Source organism: Poecile atricapillus, chromosome 2, assembly GCF_030490865.1.
Source record: "Poecile atricapillus isolate bPoeAtr1 chromosome 2, bPoeAtr1.hap1, whole genome shotgun sequence".
NCBI lineage: Eukaryota > Metazoa > Chordata > Aves > Passeriformes > Paridae > Poecile > Poecile atricapillus.
In genome coordinates, this window is record NC_081250.1 from 114881806 (window position 1) to 114903401 (window position 21596).

Consider the following 21596-nt stretch of genomic DNA (forward strand, 5'->3'; position numbering starts at 1 on the left):
TGTTTGGTGTTCGCCTAAAAGCTGTGAGGACAGATGCAATCTCAGCACACTTCTTCATGCAGTTCAGCTTTCATGAAATCCTGATAGTATTTATTCACGATTTGTGAGTCAGTTTAAGCCTGATAGATGTTACCTGCTTATGAGCATTTTCTTGAACCAAGTATACCCCGTGCAGATATTCTGTGAAAACCAGGACCCAGCTGTGTAAAATCCTTGCAGTATCTCCATGTTGCTTCTGACATGCAATATTTTCCAGCAAATGCAATTCTTGATGCTTCTTTATATGGCCTTTGACAGACTTGCTGTATGCTCTGTCTGTCATATGGCTGTGAGCTATCCAAAAATTTCCTCTTTGAGAATGTAGTTTTTTTGTCAGATCAGTTCCATCAAAACTAAATTACACTGAATATGTTATGGCTGATACTTAAGTATTTTAATCTAGGTTTTATGAAATTGGCCAGTATTTTAAGTACTCCACATTACGGAAGCACTAAATTCTCTGACAATTTTTGCTTCGTTCTATTAGTATTTGAAAATATATAGTCTTTATCCTGCCCTATATTTAGACATCAACTGCTCAGGTTGGTGCCATGGTAACTGCAGCACATACAAAAATTTCAGTGAGAGGTGACTGTTGGTGTTCAGTTTCAGTACTCACATATTAAGCACTGACAATTTAAAAAAAACTTCAGGAAAAAGTGTATGTGTGCCAGGATACACCTAGAAGAATCAGAATGTGGGGCAGTGTCCTGAGGTTACAAGTAGTAAGCCAGTAATATCCACATCCCATCACATTGACAGTGCTGCTATTTTGTGACTGCAGAAAAACCTTCTCTTATGGAAAGCATGCCTGACATAATGATTAAAGAGTTGCCAAATGTCATTGATCCAAATGTATTAATCACAGTGGTAGGCTGTTGGCCAAGTTACTGTTATACAGAAATGAGCACTAAATCAATCTGGTCATCATAGAATCATAGAATTGTTTAGGTTGGAAGAGACCTTTAAGAGACTGAGTCCAACCATTGACCCAGCACTGCTAAGTCCACTACTGAACCATGTCCCTGACTATATGCTTCCCTGGGCAGCCTGTTCCAATGCTTGATAATAATTTCAATAAAGAAATTTTTCCAAATATTCAATCTAAGCCTCCCCAGATGCAATTCAAAGTACTTTCCTCTTATCCTGTGTCTTGTTACCTGGGAGAAAAGACCAACCCCAACCTGGCTGCAACCAACCTCCCGTCCCCAGACTCCCTCCTTTCAGGCAGCTGTTTAGGTCTCCTCTAAACCTCCTTTTCTCCAGGCTAAATACCCCCAGTTCTGTCAGTTGCTCCTCATAGGATTTCTGCTCCAGACCCTTTACCAGTTTCATTGTCCTTCTCTGGGCTTGCTCCAGCACCTCAGTGTCTTTCTTGTAGAGAGGGGCCCAAAAACTGAACACTGGATTCAAGGTGGCCTCATCAGTGCCGAGTCCAGGGTGATAATCCCTGCCCTGTTCCTGCTGGCCATGCTATTGCTGATACGGACCAGCTTTGGCTGCCTTGGCCACCTGGGCACACACTGGCTCATGTTCAGCAGCTGTCAACCAGAGCCTCCAGGTATCTTTTCCACCAGGCAGATTTCCAGCCACTCTTGCCCATTCCTGTAGCATTGCATGGGGTTTTTGAGACCCAGGTGCAAGACCTGGTACTTGGCCTTGCTGTACCTCATGCAGTTGGCCTTGGCCCATTGATCCAGCCTGTCCAGGTCCCTTTGCAGAGCCTTTCTGTCCTCCAGCAGATCAACACTCTCACCTGACTTGGTGGTGTTCCTCAAACTGACTGAGGGTGCTCTCAATCCCCTCGTCCAAATCATCAATAAAGATATTAAACAGGACTGGCCATGGTGCTGAGCCCTGGGGAACACTGGTAGTGACCAGCCACCAGCTGGATTTAACTCCCTTCACCCCCACTTTCTGTGCCTGGCCATCCAGACAGATTTTACCCAGAGAAGAATGCACCCATCCAAGCCACGAGCAGCCATTTACTCCAGGACAATGCTGTGGGAAATTGTATCAAAGGTTTTCTTAAAGTCCTGCTAAACAACTTTCACAGCCTTTCCTTCATTCACTAAGCAGGTCACTCTGTCATAGAAGAAGATCAGGCTGGTCAAGCAGGACCTGCCTTTCAAAAAGCCATGATGGCTGAGCCTGGTCCCCTGATTGTCTTGTGTGTGTTGTGTGATGGTACTCAAGGTGATCTGTGCCATGACCTTCCTGGCACCTAGGTCAGGCCTGTAGTTCCCTGGATCCTTTCTGACCCTTCTTGTAGATGGATGTTACATTTGCTAATTTCAGTCAACTGGAACCTGTCCAGTTAGCTGGGACTGCTTGTAAATGATGGAAAGAGGCTTGGTGAGCACTTCTGCCAGCTCCCTAGGTACCCTGAGGTGAATCCCATCCAGCCCCATATGTGTGTTCCTGTGCTGTAGCAGGTTGCTGGTCCTTTCCCCTTGGATTGCAGGGTCTTTGTTCTGCTTCTTGTCTCTGTTTTGCACCTCGGGGGGCTGGAAGATCAACTGGTCTTAGAGACTGAGGCAAAGATGGCAGTACCTCAACCTAGCCTCAGCCTGTTTGTGGCACTTCTGGTTGCTTGCACTCCCTCAGGGCTTCTTCTGTTCACAGGGAGAGCTTGGCCACCACTGCTTCTGCCCCTGCATCCTGTCACTGCTGTGGCACAAGCTGTGGGCTCCTGGGGGGCTCTCCCTGCTGCCCCTGAGGTTCCTTTGGGAAGATCTCCTGGGTACCACACTGCAGTGTTCAGCTGCTGATTGTGCCAGCACCAGAGTGGCTCACCTTGGCCACTTGACTGCTACTTTTGTTTGCACCATGTTTAAATCCATTGAGCAGAAGGATTAATCAGATGGGAATTAGGAAAATATGGAATACCACCATGGTGAAGGAAAGACTGGTGAAGGTTGTCAGAAACTGCAAGGAGAAATGCAGAAAGAACATTACTAAAGCTTTATACAGTCCTAGGAGACAGCAGCAAATACCTGAGTCATGTGAAGTTCTCATTGATGCCTCCAGGATAGCATTTCCCAGTCAGTGGTAACAGTCACTGAGAGATTTATAAGGGACAGCCAGAACATCCCATTGCAATCACCCAGCTTGCTGTGCAGCACTGGCCAACGTTTAGAGCTGTGTGAGTAATTAATTTTGGTTTCATGGCATATTCTTGCAGGGTGAGAAAACATGTAAAACTTTGTCGCAAAAAAATTAAAAACTGGGCAAAATTAATTAATGCTAAAATTAACTGCAAGAGGGGAGTATTTCATTCTGTCTATATAGATCTTAAAAATAAATCACATAAGTGACATTTCTACAGCTGAAATGTATCTCACTTAGTTTTATTTGCCTGTATTATACACATTTGTTCTAACATGATGGCTTAAGCATCTGCTGCAGAAAGGAAGTAATGGTTATCCTCTCTCTTCATTTGGACATTTATCTTAAAATGAAATTAGTTAACCTCAGAGAGTGTCTGCTGCTTTCTTTGCAGGAAATTGTCTTATTATACAGACTTATTTTAGATAGGCCAAGTTGGGTAAGTGAATTTTATGCCCTGTTCATTTCAGGGTTTTGATAAACAAGGTAATTTTAAAGTAAAATTATGCTAAATTTATTAGCTAGATTTATAAAAAATCTTAAAATAGTTATGGTTAATACAGGTGTGCATTTTTCAGGAAATAAAATATTCAATCATTTTCATCAATGCAGCAAAAACTAAATTTAATTCAATTCATTAAATAGTTTAGAAAATGTGTCTAACTCCAAATGAATGGCCACCAGTGATGAAGTTTAAATCCAGCTGGAAAGTTGTTCCGAAAATCAAGGATACTTTTTTTTTCTTTTAGACAGTCACACTATTTTCTGCCTAAATTTGTCAAACGTTAACTTCTAGGAACTGAATTTTGTCACACTTTTGACTACTAATTTGGATAGTTCTCTTACACCAAACTTCTACTGCCTTTGACAGTATTTATGACAATAAAAAAATCATGCGCCTTTGACAAGTTAAATAGATTATTCTGCTTGATTAACTGAAAGGAAGATTTTCCAGTGATTTATCAACTCTCACAAATCTTTTCAGAGCCCTCTTCAATTTAGCACCCTACTTCTTCAAGTGTCATAACTGGAGACTGTATTTGCATAATCTTTGAAATCTTGTTTTCTTCCAGATAAATCATGGAAATACTAAAGAGCATAAGCTTATTAACTGGCTCCACTGCAATGAAATGTGCTTGAAAATATTCTCTTTTTACAGCTGTACTTGGAGACATACAAGTTAGACATTTTATTATTATGTTATTATATTTGATTATAGTGTCTTAATAAAAATATTATACAATGACATGCATTACTGAGGTTGAAGAAAATTACATTCATCCTATTTTTTTGCCTGTTAAACCAGATCTCAGACTTGGACTGTTATTAAATCAATCCAACAGTCAGGATGCATCAGATGGGATTGAATCTGTCTAAAGTGATGGCTGTTTTGTTTGTTTGTGTTTTGTTGTTGTTTTGGTTTCATTTTCAGATCTCTTTTGTTTGATATAATTTATGATTACAGATTTGGATGTGGCTGGTGATACTGATCTATGTATCATCAGCCACAGTCCTTTTGCATTTTATTAAAGGACAAAAGTCCTTTTGCATCTTATTAAATACATTTTACTTAATGAATGTGATTGAAATGTCTTTAACTAGTTAGCAGAATGGTCATAGTTACTGATCATTATAAGATGCCCCTATCCCTTCTTATTCTTGTTGCTGTTTTTGCATAGCAATCTCATTTCAAAAATATTTCTTTCCAGTTATACTAAGCTTATTAACAGAAGATCAGTGCAGGGCAAATATATTGGGGTTTTTTACTACTCCTATTCTTTCATGGATCCTTCACTAATCTTGTTGAGAATTGATAAACTATGATAAATGTGGGTTATCAGAAACCTCTAATGATTCATTCATTATAATCTACTTTACTGTTGCAGAGATAAAAATTTTCAATGAATTTATAGCTGAGAATTTAACATAATACAAAACTATGCTTGCAAAAGTGCAAGTCTAGAAGGAAATTCGGGGTCGGCTTCTTTGGATGCATGAAAACCCATTTTTAAAGAAGCATTTGTACAGAACACTACAAGGCAGTGAGGGCACAGTCAGAGGCACTGTTCATCCTTCCACTGAGCTGAGCCAAGACAGTACTGCTAACAGTGCTTGTTATCACTGCTGCTTGCCACTCAATATTTCCACCTCTCAAGTCTGCTGCCACAGTGACATACATTTGCTCTGTCCAAATGTTTATTTAGTTAGAACACTTAATATCATTAGTGATTTTAGCTTTTTCACTTGGCCTAACTTGATAAAATATTTGTGGTGCTGCTTTTGTGGTTATCCTGGCACAACTAAAAAAGTGATTATATCCATCTAGGAGAAGGCAGTGGTGTGACAAGCATCTGGGACAGGGTGGAGAGGTTCTGTTCAGCACAGCTGGAAGAGCTCATAAAGGGAAAAAGTAATTTTTTTTCTTCTTTTCCAGGAATGTTCGCACACTGTTTCTGATTGTGCTCAGTGTTACAGGGGCCACCTTTATTTTGCCTGCCTCTGTTAAAACTCCTTTGTTTTCAGTGGAGTTTCTCCAGATTAACAAGTGAGATCAAAATAATCAGGCAGCAAATCAATAGGTTTGCTAAGCTTAATAGAAAAGGTCCTTTATCTAGACACTCTGACTCCTTTTCCAATAAAAGCCTATTAAAATGATACTAACATTAGCAGTATGGGAAATCACTTGTACATACAGGTTGATGAAATGAAACATATGGTGTGTCTTGACTTGCCAATTTCAGTTCTTCTGGGAATATCGTCATTAACCAACCATCAAGTCTCAATACCAAGCCTGTAAAATGATTGGCATTTCTAAAGGTAAATATTGCACTGTGACTGTTCAAATGCTTCTTCTGTTACAAGAGCTATTGCAGCTGCTGCAGACAGTGATATGTTGCCAGCACTGACACAGAAGAGTACTGAATAAAGTCATAATAAACTGGGTCATAGATTCAAAGAAAAGGCTCAAAATGCATGGCTCTCAGGAAAATAAAGAAACATTTGAAGAAAATCTGAAAAAGAGTTAAGAAAAAGCCCAAACTTCAAATATTCTGAAAGGATTGCTGGAATTGTTGTTATAAAGGAATTTTTTAGTCCTTATTTTCTTGGACAAGAAGTATGAAAAGTATTGATTCTGGTTTTGCTAGGGCAGCTCTTCTGGGTCACAGAGGATATATGGCTCTCCTGTTGTCACTCTTAGGTGCTCAGACTGGGAAAATATCTTTCTTTCTCCTGGCAATGTTAATTAAGAAAATTTAGTGGGCTGTACATACATACAAATTGCTTCAATGTTATTCTGAGAAAATTCAATATAAGCTCTGCTGAATTAGACAGTATGTATTATTATCATTATTTAAGGTGACTTTTCTCCGTTCAAACCTAATTTGCTAGTAGTGACTGAAAAACAATTAACATCTTTTTCCTAGAGGAAAATTATAAAGATAAATTTCATATTCTATAGGTTTGCTTACCTTCTGTGTATTTCCTTCCTCCCTCTTTCTCTTTTTGCAGAAGAATTAACCCTCTAGTAATTTAGAAGGTCCCCTTTTGTAAGTCAAATAAAAGATAGAGTATCTTGTGACATACAAGACCTGTCAACAGCTTGAGTATTTAGAAAATTTTATGTCTAATCCATGGTTTTAGATGAATATACAAAATATTAGTTAAATTGCTAATAATAATTGAATTTCATAAAATTAGAACGAAAGATAAGTAATAATCTCTCTGTTTGCAGACATCTTGAGACGAGAAAAGTGAATTAAATTTAGCAAATAAATTATCTCTAGCCAATTGTTTTTAGCTCTAACCATTATACTTGCTGCTCTTTCTCTGTTCTTTTTTGGTCTCTTGACTACAATAAAGCTCATTACACTGTGTAGGTTTTCAAATATACACATAAAGAGAGAATGTAATCTTGTCTGTAAAGTGAGTTTACCCCAGATGACACAATTTCTAGTCTATTTAATAGTCCCTTAACTTGCAGTTTATTAGATGTTTGAATAGTCTGAAGATTTGACCATGGATTTCTGAGATTTTGCATTCTCTAAGGTGAGCTTGTTAAAATGGCACATTGACAAATAATAAAGTAGTGTGTCTAACACAAACCAAACATCAAATTTTTTTTTCACAAATGTTTATTCCATCAAAATATACTTATTTTCATAGGAAAAAGGAATTGGAAAACCTTTTGTGTGTTAACTATATATACTAACTTGCTTTTATCTGTGGCTGGATCCTCCAGGTCATAGATAACCCACAGCACATGACACCCCTGATTTATTAAGTCATTAACTTTATTAAGTTAATACATACTAAGAGTTTGTTAACCATCAAACTTGGTGCAAGTCAGACCCAACTATCCTTCTGGAGACAGCACAAGTCTAGAACCCAGCAGAATATTATCTGTAGTTTTCCTATATTCCTGAATCTCCTTTCCAAGGATGGATCGCTGACAACAGATTTTTTTGGAGATGCTGATGATCATGCCACTAAATTAGTCATTTTCTGGAAAACTCTTTTCACTAAAAAAGAAATTATTCTAACAAGTACCTGACAAGAGCTTTCTCATGTGTTTGCAGTAATATAATTGTGTGTGTTTCAGCTGGGGTAGAATTAATTTTCTTCCCAGTGAGGCTCTGTTTTTGGTTTGTGCTGAACACAGGGTTGATAATTCAGAGCTGTTTTTGTTGTTGCTCAGCAGGTCTCACACAGAGCCAAGGCCTTCTCTGCTTTTTGTGCTGCCACGCTGGTGAGGGGGCTGGAGGTCCATGGGAGGGTGGGAGGAGACACAGCCAGGACAGGTGACCCCAGCTGACCAAAGGGATATTCCAGACCATGTGGAATCATGTTCAGTATGTAAAGCTGGGGCAAGAAGGAGGAAAAGAGACATTTGGAGTGATGGTGTTTGTCTTCCCACGTCACTGCTACGAGTGCTGGAGCCCTGCTCTCCTGTGGATGGCTGAACACCTGCCTGCCCATGGGAAGCACTGAACTAACTCCTTGTTTTGCCCTTCTTGTGTGTATGACTGTTGCTTTCTCTATTAAACTTTATCTCAACCCACGAATTTTCTAGCTTTTACCATTCTCATTCTCTCCTTGATCTTGCTGGTGAGGGGCTGAGCGAGCAGTTCTGTGGGGCTTGGATACTTCCTGGGGTTAAACCTTAACAATCATGCATTAATATAAGCATAATCATTTTCACAAACTAGCAGCAATTTTAGGATAAATTTTCCCATTTTGTGAACTTAAAATAATTTATTATTGACAGACACAGAGATCTGTATTTTTCTTACTTCAGTCTGTGTTTTTCAGTCATCTCCTAACTGTGTATATTTTAAATACATTTTATTTAATAAGTGTAACAAATTCATTTTATTCAGGCATGGTGGTATAACTTTGCCAATCGAATTAAAGCTGGAATAAAGGAGTGATCAAATTAATATCACAATTAAGATAAATTAAGAGTTCAAATTAATGGCATTTAATCATCAAGTTAATCCAATAGGTAATAAAATGGTTGTGTTGACACTAAACCTCAATATTTTTGATTTAGCTAAGGAAAACATTAAGAGGAGCCTCTCTTCCTGCAATTCTGCTCTCCATCTAGAATTTCAGCCATTCCAATGTATTTGCTCTGCTGTTAAATTCACTAAGCCGCTGATAACCTTGACTCCTAGAGAGGAAGTATAGCTATTTAAGTGCCTCTTTCAGATTATTTTTTTTCCTTAATATCATTGTCTCATTTTCCCATTTTACATGGTAACTTAAGAGTGATAATGCAGGTGTGATGATTAGGTGGTACATTGGAGCAGTTTTGACTAATATGACCTTTCTCTCTAGAAGTTATAGAGTAATCAGTAACAGGTTGATTATTAGTTTTAGGACACTGTTAATAGTGTGGTTCACAAACACACACACTTTCAGATTCACCTGTGCAGATGTGCAGATATTAATGAAAAACAAATGAAAGTTGAAGAACACTTTTTTTTTTTTTTTTTCTGTTTCTGTGGATTCTTTTTAAAGCAGATGGTCATATATTATCTGCAATTTAAAGCTCAATATTTGAGCTTATGCTGTGTCTTATTAAGGTGCAAGCTGGTTAGGCTCATCTTTGTGACACAAATCTTTCATCAGTTCTTCAGCTGGAAAACCTGTCCAGGAAAGAAACTGTGATTGGTGGAGCAAGAGAACTGCTATTCTCTGTTTCATCTCTGCATAAGCCTTTAAGGGTTGCTGCCCTCTTGCTCTGGCAGAGCAGCTTCAGTGCAAATGACGTCAGGAAGACTTCAAGACTTCTCATGACTCAAGTGTTTTCATCATTATTGCTACCTAGTCCCTTCAAACCCATCTTTGCATCTTTATGTCATGCTGGAAATTCCATCACAAATAGCACTAGATTTTAACAGTTGTCATCCCCAGTAGAAATGAGATGATAATTCATAAATCTATGAAGCAAAAAATGTGGAAAGTGTCTGTGTCAAGAATTTGATATCTGTTTTTCCATCAAGGAAACAGGAAATAAGTGTAACACTCACAAAAAGCCAAAATTACATACTGTGAAAGTGTTGAATGTCTGATATATCACAATTTCCTTTAGGAATCTCACTTCAGTGTTCTAAACATTGTAAAAATATTGTGGCTTTTTTAACTGAGAGAGAATAGCAGAACTTATTTCAACATACTTTTATTTAATATTTTTCCTTAAATTCAATTACTTATATTGAAACTAATCCTACAAGGTATTCCAAATCTGGAACCAAGTTTGTCATTCTTTCCTAAGATATTTTTTTTATGATGTTCATTTCTACCCTTCCCATTCTCTGTATTTCATTCCTGAAATAACCCTTGGGGTTTATTTTGTTGAGAGTAAGATATGTTTAAAATATATTCCCTGTAGATCATTGAACATCAATTTTGGGAAAGAAAATTTCTCATGAACTGAGGATAAGCAACAGCGTGGGCAAAGAGGTAGTTTAGCTGTAAATTGCAGAACCACAAAGGGAATAAATACTTCTTAATGTAGGCATTTAGCATGTTTAAACATTTCATCTCTGGTTCTGTTGGTATTGATTGAATTAATAAAAAAATCCTGATTTTCTTCTGATTTTCATACCTCAAAATACACTGATAATTTAGTTACATGGTTCTGTTCCCATATGACTTCTGATTCTGAATTTTTCAGGTGGATATTTTTCAAGTGGAGGCAGTAGATATGGGTATTCTGCAAAGGATAATTGTTGAAAAAGGGAGAGGCTCTGACTGGCTTCTGGAGAAGATTATTGTGAAAGAGTCAGCATCTTCAGGGACAGAAACATTGTTTATGGCTCAAACATGGCTTAAAGATAGACGTGATGGAAAAAGATCTGCCTCAGTAACTCTGGATGCCACAGGTCAACACTATCTTCAAACTATCATTCAACACTATCTTCAAACTATTATCCACTAACAAATCCATTCCAAACTGGAGAATGCAGCTATATGATTTGCTTCTACAAAGAAATTGTGATTTAAAATATTCCAGAAGAACATTGTCATTATACAGGGACTTAATGTGTCTGAACACTTTGTGATTTAGTACCACTTAATAACCACTATTTGCTGAGGATAATATCTGCTTTCTTACTCCAGATTTTCAGTGGTGTAAATGCCAACAAATTTGTCCTATTCCTTTTTACAGATTCCTACTTCTCCAAATGTTACTTCTACACTTGCAAAATATTTTTTAGGCTTGTAATAACAATTATTTGCTAGGCAGAGTGAAAATGAGGTAAAAAAGTGGGGAAAACTCTGTTTAAGTAGTGGAGAAAATGTCCCCATTATATTCAAGATGACTAATTTACATTATTTATGCTACACTGTTTGGACAGCTTTTGCCAGAAACTGGAGATACTTTTGACTGACACCATGTGAGTAATCAGGCCACAGAGGAGCAATGTTGACCCCACTGCCTGTGGCTCTTTGTCACGACAGGAAGGGAATGTACAGCCTCCCTCCCTTCCTCCCTCCCTGTGCCGTGGTTTCAGTCCAAGCATGGATTTCAATACAATCTGGTGTGCACCCTGGGGGGAACTGCAACACCCTGCAACCAGATCAGTAGGCACCAAAGCCCAGAGTGTATCTCTGAGACAGATGTATTTATTCTCCTGCCTCTCAGAGAAGTTAATTGACTGAGATGAGTCCTTGGATTACAAAACATGTTCTAGTTTTTTTTTTTTCTTCTTAACTCCCTGAGCATTTCCTGGCACTTGTCCAGCAATAGCCTCTCGAGGCTGGAGAAGATCCTAGTTCAATCAATTTCCTCTGCTGTATGATCTCTAGCTTCTGATCATTTGAAAACAGAAAGTAAAGGAGGAAACTGTTAGTGTGCAAAAGCAAATAATTTCAGCTTTAATTTAGTTTGTATGTGGGATTTCTCTGAAAAAAAAAAAGGGAATATTTAGTTCTGTTTCTATTAGACTTCATTGATTTGGACAAATGTTCCTGTGAGTTTCTTAATACAATAATTGGCAAATCCAATCTTGGTTATGAACTCAAAAGGAGTCTTGTTTTCGGTTCAGGTCACTACCTCGTGTTTACAAGCAGCTTTGATCTATACCAAATCCCAATGAAATCAATGGGGACTATTATCTGTGGGAGGAACACCAGCCTCTAGAAGGGGCATTAAAGACATCCAATTAGTGCTCATTCATCCAGAGCATAAATTGTAAAAATGAAACAGAAATGCTTTAAAATAAAAAATATTTGAATCTTCATGTTACTACCATTTTCCTAGTAAAGAGCCAGCCTTAGAGACAGTTTATGTAATGGGATGATATTTAGATGATGCTTAAATAGAAAATCACACTGTACATTTCCTAGTTAAATCTTAAATCTAAATGATATAATGCTCAGCCAATTGCCTCACTAGACAGGAATACAGACCTTTATTATCATAGAGACACTGTTCAACAAAATATTAATTTGATCTTTTTTAATTAGAAGTTCAGGAGAGGAGGAGTACATCTGCCTGCCCTTTAGGAAGACAGCAAATGAATTCAGGTATAGCTTCTGTCACTACATTGACTGTTTTATTAATCAGTTCTGAAATAATAATATGAGAATATTTTCATCATAGTATGTCATTATGCTTACTAGTATTGACAATACTTTCTCCTTTCTAAGTAAAAAATGTCAATAAACTTGGGGAGCTGCTCAATATCCAGGTGACATGCTTATAAAATAATGTTCCCCATGTAGAACAAAGCATGTCTTAGAAATTTTATGTCAGATAGCTTTGTTAATATATGAAAACAGAAACATCCTTAATGTTTTTTCCTTTTTATTTTCCTTATTTTATTTGTTCAGAAGGCAAATGGAGGATTTATTTCAAAAAGCATCAAGAAGAAACAAAATCAGAATTTGAAAAGTTGTCAGAAAATATATCCAAGATGGTTATGGTTTTTTATGGAAGCAACGGCAAGTCAAATCCAGTTTCCATGGAAAACAAAGTGGAACATCAAAGCGAGAACCAAATAACATATGATGTAAAAAAATATATCTATTTGCCTATATTTAAATTTTTCTTGAGTTTCCTTTTAAAGAGAAATAATCAAGTAGTGTTGTAAATATTTTACGTAGTATTATTTAAATATTTAAGAAAATCAGAGCTGAAGTTTTCAGTTGCATGCCTGATTTCATTTTTAATTTCTGGCTTTCTCAAGTTCATGATGATCAAGTATATTATTTTTTTCCCCAGCAAATAGTCATAGTTAATAATGCATATCATTTTAAATGGCATTAACATTACTTATTCACATTAGAAATCATTGTCGTATGGAATTTGAATTTGATAGAACAATTACAATGAATGCCCCTAGAGGATAAAGCTAAAATGTCCTTAAGTGCCTACAGTCTATCTGGTTCTGTTGCTTTTGAAGTGAATGGGACTTTTAGCACCAAGACTGGTGTAAATAGGTGCAGGGCTGTGCTGATTCCTTCAGAGGCAGCTTCCTCTCTTCCTGTAAACTACCTATGCATTTATCAGTATTCCTCTGTTTGGACGCTAACTCATTGTTTTGTTGATCCCTAGATATATTTGCCATCCGATTTGGGAATGCTTTATAAAGTGAGACTTGGTCTGCAGAGTTTGGAAAACGACGTATCCCGGCTGTCTCTTTGTCACTTTAAAATACAGAACACATCAACCCTGGATACCTTTAGTCTCACCATAAATAAAACACTTCCTCTTTCTCCTAATGGAGACAGGTGGATTGAATTCCCTATAGAGTGGCCATTAAAAGAAGCACTTTCTGGTGGGTATAAATCTATTTCAAAGCAGTAGAGTGGTTCAGGAGGTTAACATGTCCTAGTATTACAGTAGAAACCTTTATCAAAACAGAAATTTTTATTGTCTTTATTTAATGATTCACGGAGACTCAGTAAGAATTTAAAATGTATGAAGGAAAATATTACCCACTCAGCTTAATTTCTGTGCCATAGAGTGGGAAATGCAATATTCACTTGATTGTACAGAATCATTATTATATGCTACAAAGAGCAGTTTATAAGAAATATAATTTTCTTGCAATATTATAATATTTCCAACCTATTTTGTTTAGTCCTCAGCTGCTCATATTACTGACATTAACAACATGATTTTTTATAGCTCATTTACTATTAAGTGATTTTGTTGTTTGTTTGCACATTCCAAACAAATATTCTCAGTAAATAACAACTCAAAACTACATATAAGCTTCAGCTTTATTACCTTTATACACTCCAAATATTTATGCCTCCTAAAATTAGCTGAACAGTTCTTACATTTGTCACCTTGGTTAAGTAAAATAAAAGAAATCCTTTCACTTAAAATCTATCCTGTTCCTTAATGTGATCCTTACTGAATGCTGCCATATGATGGAACAAATACTAACTTAATTAATAGATGAAATAATGATACTTAATATTCAAGTAATTTGTGCCTGGGTTTTCTGCAGGAAAAAAAAATAATTATTTGGGTAAAAAAATTAACTCATCTAAAGTGAGCTGAAGTAGACATAAAATGAACTACACCAACATACTTTGGATTGGAGCTTATGGCCCAGTTTCAGTGAGGTCTCTGAGTGCATCCAAAATTATGTAAATAATCTCAGTAGAAGTAACAGAGATTGAGGTTTGGGGTTTTTTTGTATAATTTGCCTGCAATTGAAAATCTAAAGTTTGTATCTAGGCTTTAGATTTTATATTGCTTAGAGGTGTTATTTTCACTTGACCACTTACACAGTATGGGTACAGAACAGGGCTCCATGATTTTCATCTCCTGCACCAAGACTGAAACAAAGAGGAGCTTCAGATTAACATAAAGCACATGAGTGCACCCCTTGAAAAGGACTGATCACTGTCACATGCAGAAGTATTCAGGATACAGATATAAGCACACAGAAATGAGAAGAGAAAAATGCAGCATGGATGATAAAGGGGCAGTGAGACTGGAGTCCTTGTGACCTTGGCTCTGTCTCTATCACTGACCTCTTGGTTGAAAAAATAATTTCCCCATTCTTGTTTTTTTGGGCTTTTTTTGGTTTTTTTGAATAATATTTTTATTCTTTGTAAATATTCTGAAATCAAAAAATAAAAAATCACAAACAAGGAATATATATATTCTCAGTAAGTTTAGGTAAAAGAACAAACAAATTAAATAGCTCATTTCAGTGGTTTTTATTTCTTTCCATCCATGCTTTAGATATCTTCAAGGAGGGATTTGTAACCAGTGAAGAAAAAAAACTAGGACAGCGATTCCCCCAAATCTTTGCCATTTATGTCCAAGAGAGCTTTAAGCAGCTCCACAGCAGGTGGCACACGTGAAGTTCAAAGTGATCTTTACAGGCAAATTTACTTGCAATTTATTGTGAAAATCAGATATGCTTTTTGACAGCTTTCTAAAACTAATTTATTTTCTCCTTTTTCTCAGTTAAAAGAAAAACCAGTATTGTATTAATTGGACTGGAAAGCAGCTAATCACACTCGCCATAACCAGAAGCCAAGTGATAAATTTCAGATACAGCTCTGTCATTCACAGAGTGCCTTAGTATTTTATCTCAGTTATATTTTCCTTTTTTAAAAAATGTTCTTCTTGGGATTGTGATGAAGCATTTGCTAATGGCTAATTGAAGCCATCAAAATGCAGTTGATAGAGTACAGACCCTCGAGATCTGGCAGTGCATACTTGTGCCTTTGGGTGTTTTAATGAGCAGAGGCCTCCAGCTGAGTATATACATAAGTAGTTTCCCTTTACTGTACCTTCCTTTGAGATGTCTCAGGAATCCCCAGGGGTGACATGGTGCTGTCCCTCTCCTCCTCTCACACACAGGGCTGTTCAGAAGGTCAATTTTGCACTACTGTAGTTTTTAAGGCAAAACAATTAAATATTGAAAAGCTGGAAAAAACCTAATATGCTGCTTTCAAGCTGATTATTCCCATAAATTTAACAGAGAGCTGTACTTCATATTGATATTATGAAATAATTAGAATTTTATAAAATTAATGGAGTTGTAACATTCGTATATGTTATTCGTATATGTTATGTATGTAACTTCTTTTCAGGGATTCCTTTAATCTTTCCTCTTTCCAAATTATTCAGTACACTAGAGAGATAAAAGCTTGGTTGCTACACTTGTGATCTGATTGCATCACCCAAACAATGGCACCACTATTTAAGCATTTTAGCCCTCCTACCCCTTGCCTACATCAATCTCCCTCAATTGCCCTCCTTTGTACAATGGACTCTCCCGGTGCTATCCACATCTGACCCAAAGTTCATGAAGGCAGCCTCTCCACTTGACTCCAGTGTATCAGTGTATGAGTGTACAGATCTAACTTGCCTTGCTTGGACTCACCTAGAACTCCCAGCCCCGATGGGCAGAGGATGTCCCAGTCAGATCATGCCTGAGCTACATCATATGTACATCTTTCTCTAGTTCTCTCTCTGCCCCCCTCTTCTGCACAGACTTTGGACCTATGTTGTAGCCTTGTTCTCATTCCTCTCTCTGCCCTTTTCTCCTTCTGCCCCCAGCACAATCACCAGGATGGATCCCAGGTCTTTTTCACTGTTTGCTGCACGTGGGACTGTTGACAGCCCTGCCTGCCTCATGCTGTGGGACCTGGTCAGGGAGGGCACTGCCTGAGCTGGGGTTGTGCTCAGCTTCTACCTTGTTCACTCTTGTGGGGCAGGTCCACTCTTGCTGCTCTTTGACACAGTGATCCAAGAATCAAACCTTCCAAATGCAATCCTTTCACTTTTGTTTTGGACTGGTCCAGCCTCTCTTCTCAAATTTCAGATCTGGGAGATGGTGGGAAAACAATTATGAGGAAAAAAAATTGCAAAAATTTTGAGTTTTGCTATTAATTTCAAGTGCTTGAATTTTAATTACATCTGACTGTGAATGCTGTGTTGTCAAATAGCTGTACAAGGTTGTGGCACAGTCTTAACAAGATCTCTTTTTGCTTGATATTGCAGTGGTTACATATCATGTAACAGTATTTTCAAGAAATATTTTGAATGAGAGAAATTTAGTGAATATGACTGTGTGTATATATGGTACTCATGGTGACACAGGGGATAGATCCCTTCTCCAGTCATTGCAGAATATACAGCAGGGAGAGAAAAATGAGGTACTCTGTCTTGAAATATTTTAAAATTCACCCTTTATCTATTCTTGTCCTTCCTACATATTATTTTCAAATTTTCCCATACAGTTAAGTAACATGGTTTTATATTACAATACTGAATAATTTTATTTTAGTCATTTCTAGTTATCATGGAGGCTGTTGACTTGGGAGAACTGGAAAAAATTGTTCTTTTAATCAGCAGTAAAACAGGTAAAGTACTTTTTACTTTCTAAAGTCAGTCATGTAAATTACAGTGCTAGCCTCCTGGTAAAGACAACAGAGTCACTGGCAGAGTTAAATCCCAAATAATTACTTTTGGCTGTTTTTTCTAAAGGGTAGTGTTTTATAAAGCAAAATCCTGCATTTTGACAAATTAAAATCCTGGGATCTAAAGGTTAGAACATTATTGCATCAGGAAAGTAAACTATTCCCTTGCATACAAGAAAAAATAACAGAAAATTTAGATGAATATAATTATATTCTGCACTTAATACATGCTCTATTAATAAGTTATCTAGGAGAATAATTATAACTCCAGTAAAAAATAGGTATTGTTTAATTTTCCTTCTGTGATTCAATTATTGTTTTCCCCCTAATTCTGTTTTCTCCCTGTGACATTCAGAGGGAAATTTTACCTCTGCTTGACAGTCAGCAAGTTTTGTCACTGAACTTCCTTAAAATTGTCTTGACCTCAACATCTCTCCGCTATATCTGTAGGATTCCAGTCATGCTACTCATTCAAAGAATTAATTATATCAATTTTTGAAATCTGTTAATGAAATTTTCTATATAATTGCAAAACATTACTATGAATCACACTTAAGCATTTTCAGATGGTTTTCTAGGGAAACAAGGGTTCTATGTTTGCACTTTATCTTTTGCACTTGGTCTTTTTTTTGTTTGTTTGCTCATCTGGAGGCTCCTCATAAAAACCTTTTAGGCACAGCACCCAATTTCAGCCAAGTGTGTAAGGTGACATTGGGGCAGTGGTGACATTGGCTGGTCAACACATCCCACACTCCAGCACAGGCTGCTGTGGTCATTCCCAGGGGGATATGGTGTTAGGGTTACTCTAGAGGGGAAGGGAAGGAGAGGGACAGCCCTGCCACGCTGCTGTAGGGAGCAAGGTGTGTAGCTCACTGCTTTTGTTTCCCACAGCTTCAGTTGTGAAAGTTAACTACAGCCGTCAGTCTGACTGACAGCCTCTGCATGTGGTGTGTGGAGCCAAAGGGCACCACAGAGAGAGTGACAGGCAAGACTTTTCCACTCATGTTTGGAAACACAACTCACAAAGGAGGGACACTGGGCTCCTCACCTCTGTGTGTGTTGTGAAGAGAGGATTGGGGTGATATATAGCAGATATTTCTTTCAAAGGAGTTACTTAGATGATAAAACACTTCAGATGAGTAAGACTGTCTATATTGTAACTACACTTGTTTGCACTGAGACTAGTTTGGACCAAGACTTTGAACCAAAAATCCCAAGCCCCATAAAATCTCTTTGAAGTCAAATGTACCCTGCAGGACTGATCAGTCCAGGAAATGTTCTCTAGTGCATTTATGCTTTCATTCCTTATCAGAGCAAATTTTTAAGATCAGATGGCTCATGGTCCCTTCCTGAAATTTCTGACTCCCTATGCACTTATCTTGGCAGGTCACGAGTGTAACACAATGTCCTGGATTCCTACACAGAAGCCTGGTTATAACCTATTGATATAATTAAAGGGAGTTGGATAGTAGAAGAGATTGGAATGCAGTGTTTTGAACAGGGCTGAAGCTACAAATAATAGAAGAGAAGGGAAAATAAATAGTCTTCATGACTAACTAGTGGCAAGACACTCAGGCCATGCAAACCCCAGTAGAAAATTCAAAAAGGAGTGGAAGTCAGAGAGCAATCTTTCCCAAACAGCAGAGGGATACTGTGAGCTGCTGAACTCCCTTCCTACCTGCCATTTAATGAGATGCTCTTTTTGCTCCAATCCTCTTGTCAACCAGTCACTGAGGAAGAAGTAACAGATGTGTATTTCTGCTCTTCCTTCTCAAATGTGCCTGCCCGAGTCATGCTGAATCTTTTCTGCATGCCTGTCCAAAGACAGTGAGGACAACACTCCTTTGCTTCACTAAGACAAAAGAAATGCTTACTCCTAAATTTCTAAGTTGAGGTTTACAAATAGGAACAAAAATAATCTTGTAGTCATTCCAGCACTTTCAACTCAGTTGTTTGGATTCATAAATTAATTAAAAAAATGAAGTTTTCATATAGTAAGAATGCCATTATATGAACAACACTATCTAATTTCTTGTCATGCAATGGAACATTTTCACTATATTCTCTTTCCTTCTTTGCAGACTGCAAACTGGGCATTAAAAAATTGCATGTGCAAGAAGCTGCAAAGGACCATCCCATCTATGTATTTGAAGTGAATGAGTAAGTATATTCTGTAAAGCTAGTAATGTTTTTTTTTTTATAGCATGATAGTTGAGAGCACTGAGCAGACACTGAATTAAAGTAACTGCCATAGAGTGATTCTGTCAATAGATATTTTAAAAATATGCCCATCTTTAGCTGTTCCACATAAATTCATAGGATTGTTTTAATTTAACATATTATTTACATGCAAAAAAAAAAAAATGTGGTTCTGTTTTTCAGAGAATTTTCTGTGAATGCAAATAAGCCCAAAATACAGAGAGAAATCCTGGGATCTTTTGTTTTCAGAGGAGAGAAACAAAAAAATGACATAGATAACAACTTGAATAAAGAAGAAAGTCAAGTAAAAAATTTGACAGAGTATACTATTAAAGTGTACACAGGTGACAAAAGGGGAGCAGGGACTGATGCCAATGTGCATATTATTTTATGTGGGAGTGAGGACAAATCTGAGGTATTTCAACTCTCTCAGTCACTGGAGCATCAAAACCCCTTTGAAAGAGGAAAGGTGAGTACACAGATTTTACAGGTTGTGTCCATTTCTGTACTGGAAAAGCAAACATTAAATCTACACAAGTTATTTAGAAAACTTGAGGCATTTATTCTGTTTTCCACATCACTACATGAGGTATAGTCTCAGTTCGCCCTGTGTTTCTTTTCACCAGATTCACCAAGGAACATTTTACTTCTACTGTATCTAGCTGTCTCTGCTGCTCTTCTGCCTCTTAGTACCAAATACATCTTCATATTGCGTCCACCTAGGTGCCAGTGATGTGTTTCCTCACTCTGAAATGCACAGTGTGTGTTGCATGCACATGTGTGTGCGCTGCCTTTTGCTCTTGCACACACCTCGGATATCGTGTGTGAGAACACATCAGTTCTTACATCCCATCATTTCACTTTGCCATGGAAACTGGTGCTGTGAGCATCCCTGACTGTATAAGCCTAAAAGCAGATGAAATGGAACCATACACATCAGCCTGATTCTGATGTCCATCATGCTTTAGGCTGTTATTCAGAGACCCTTAGTTCAGATACAGATATTTGCATAAGAATGTAGATTCTCTGCATGATGTCCTAGTACTTTGGCTGGATGTTCTCCTAATTTAATAAACATATTATTCTGGCAAAGAAATTGCTCTGTTTGGTCACTACCCGTGCAATGGAGTACAATGAGTACAATGATGGTTACCCTTAAGCAAAAAAGAAATATATATATTCTCTGTAACTTTCTCTTCTGGAGTAATTGAAAGGTAATGACTAAATAATTAGAACTCCAGTGAAAATATATCCCTTAAGAGATCTACCTCATTATCTCCAGCAATATTAATCATCTTTTTATCTGGAATTAGTCTGAATTTCTTCAGCCAGGTTATCTGTGAAATAAAGATATTTACCCATGAATTGTCTTCCATGCTGAGGAGGATAATAAATCTAGTTACCTACATGCACAAGGAGCAAGTAAAAAAGTGTCTAGGGTAGTACTTCCTTTTGCTGGTACTACACAGGAGGTTTCATTACCCTTCAAAAAAGAAGAATAGATCCATAGAAATCCCATTACCAATCCAGCTAATGGGTAGCCAGTGATGTCAAAAGCCTTTGAAAAAAAATTATTTTTAAAAATCTGCACTATGAAACAATGTAATATTTTAAATTAAAGTACATCATATTTGAGAGGAGTAATGGTTAATGTAGTAAAAGCCTTTAACTTTTATGTTCCTGAATTTTTATTTACATATCACATACTAAAAACATTTTAGAAGACTACCAGTTGAGGATTCATGAGACCAAAAATATTTTCACAGTAGATAAAAGTCAAGAAAGAGGTAGAGATTGTCATACTATAAGAGGAAAAGTGAATCTCTTGTGATGAAACTGAGACCTAATAGGAGAGGATCTATGCCACACATCATAAGTAAGGAAAATAAACCACATTAGTGGTTCACTTATTCTGAATTTCTACCATTACACTTGAATTGGTCTCAGAACTGACCTAGACAAATATGTAAGCTTCCAAACATTGGCATAATATTTTTAATAACTGTATTTTAATATTAAAGGTTGATACGTTCAAGATTAAGACGAAGAAATTAGGCAGCCTACATTCAATTGAAATTGGCCATGATGGGAAAGGATTTGGTAAGTATTCTGTGCTCAATAACCTTGCAAACAACTTCTGCTTAAGGATCTGCCTGACGTTTGGAAAGGTGTTTGAAGTCACAATACTGCTACAGCTAGCTAATGCAAATCTGTGTACAAATGAGGTCATCTTTAATGCCTTTCTTTTCACACCATCACATTTCCCTTGACTATACCATGATTTTCTTTTCCTAACAATGATCTACTTAAAATAAACCTCAGATAGTTTTATCCTTCAAACA

General features: G+C 37.2%; 1 protein-coding gene across 1 annotated transcript in view; it reads left to right on the top strand.

Moving 5' to 3' along the window:
• RP1 (RP1 axonemal microtubule associated) overlaps positions 1 to 21596 on the top strand; it is a 161297-nt gene that overhangs the window by 134218 nt on the left and 5483 nt on the right. The window contains exons 47-55 of the mRNA XM_058831135.1: positions 10328 to 10535; positions 12124 to 12183; positions 12490 to 12668; positions 13214 to 13436; positions 16637 to 16791; positions 16923 to 16998; positions 19137 to 19215; positions 19438 to 19723; positions 21276 to 21354. Of these exons, the coding sequence (XP_058687118.1) occupies positions 10328 to 10535; positions 12124 to 12183; positions 12490 to 12668; positions 13214 to 13436; positions 16637 to 16791; positions 16923 to 16998; positions 19137 to 19215; positions 19438 to 19723; positions 21276 to 21354 (1345 nt within the window). The remainder of the gene's footprint in view (positions 1 to 10327; positions 10536 to 12123; positions 12184 to 12489; positions 12669 to 13213; positions 13437 to 16636; positions 16792 to 16922; positions 16999 to 19136; positions 19216 to 19437; positions 19724 to 21275; positions 21355 to 21596) is intronic.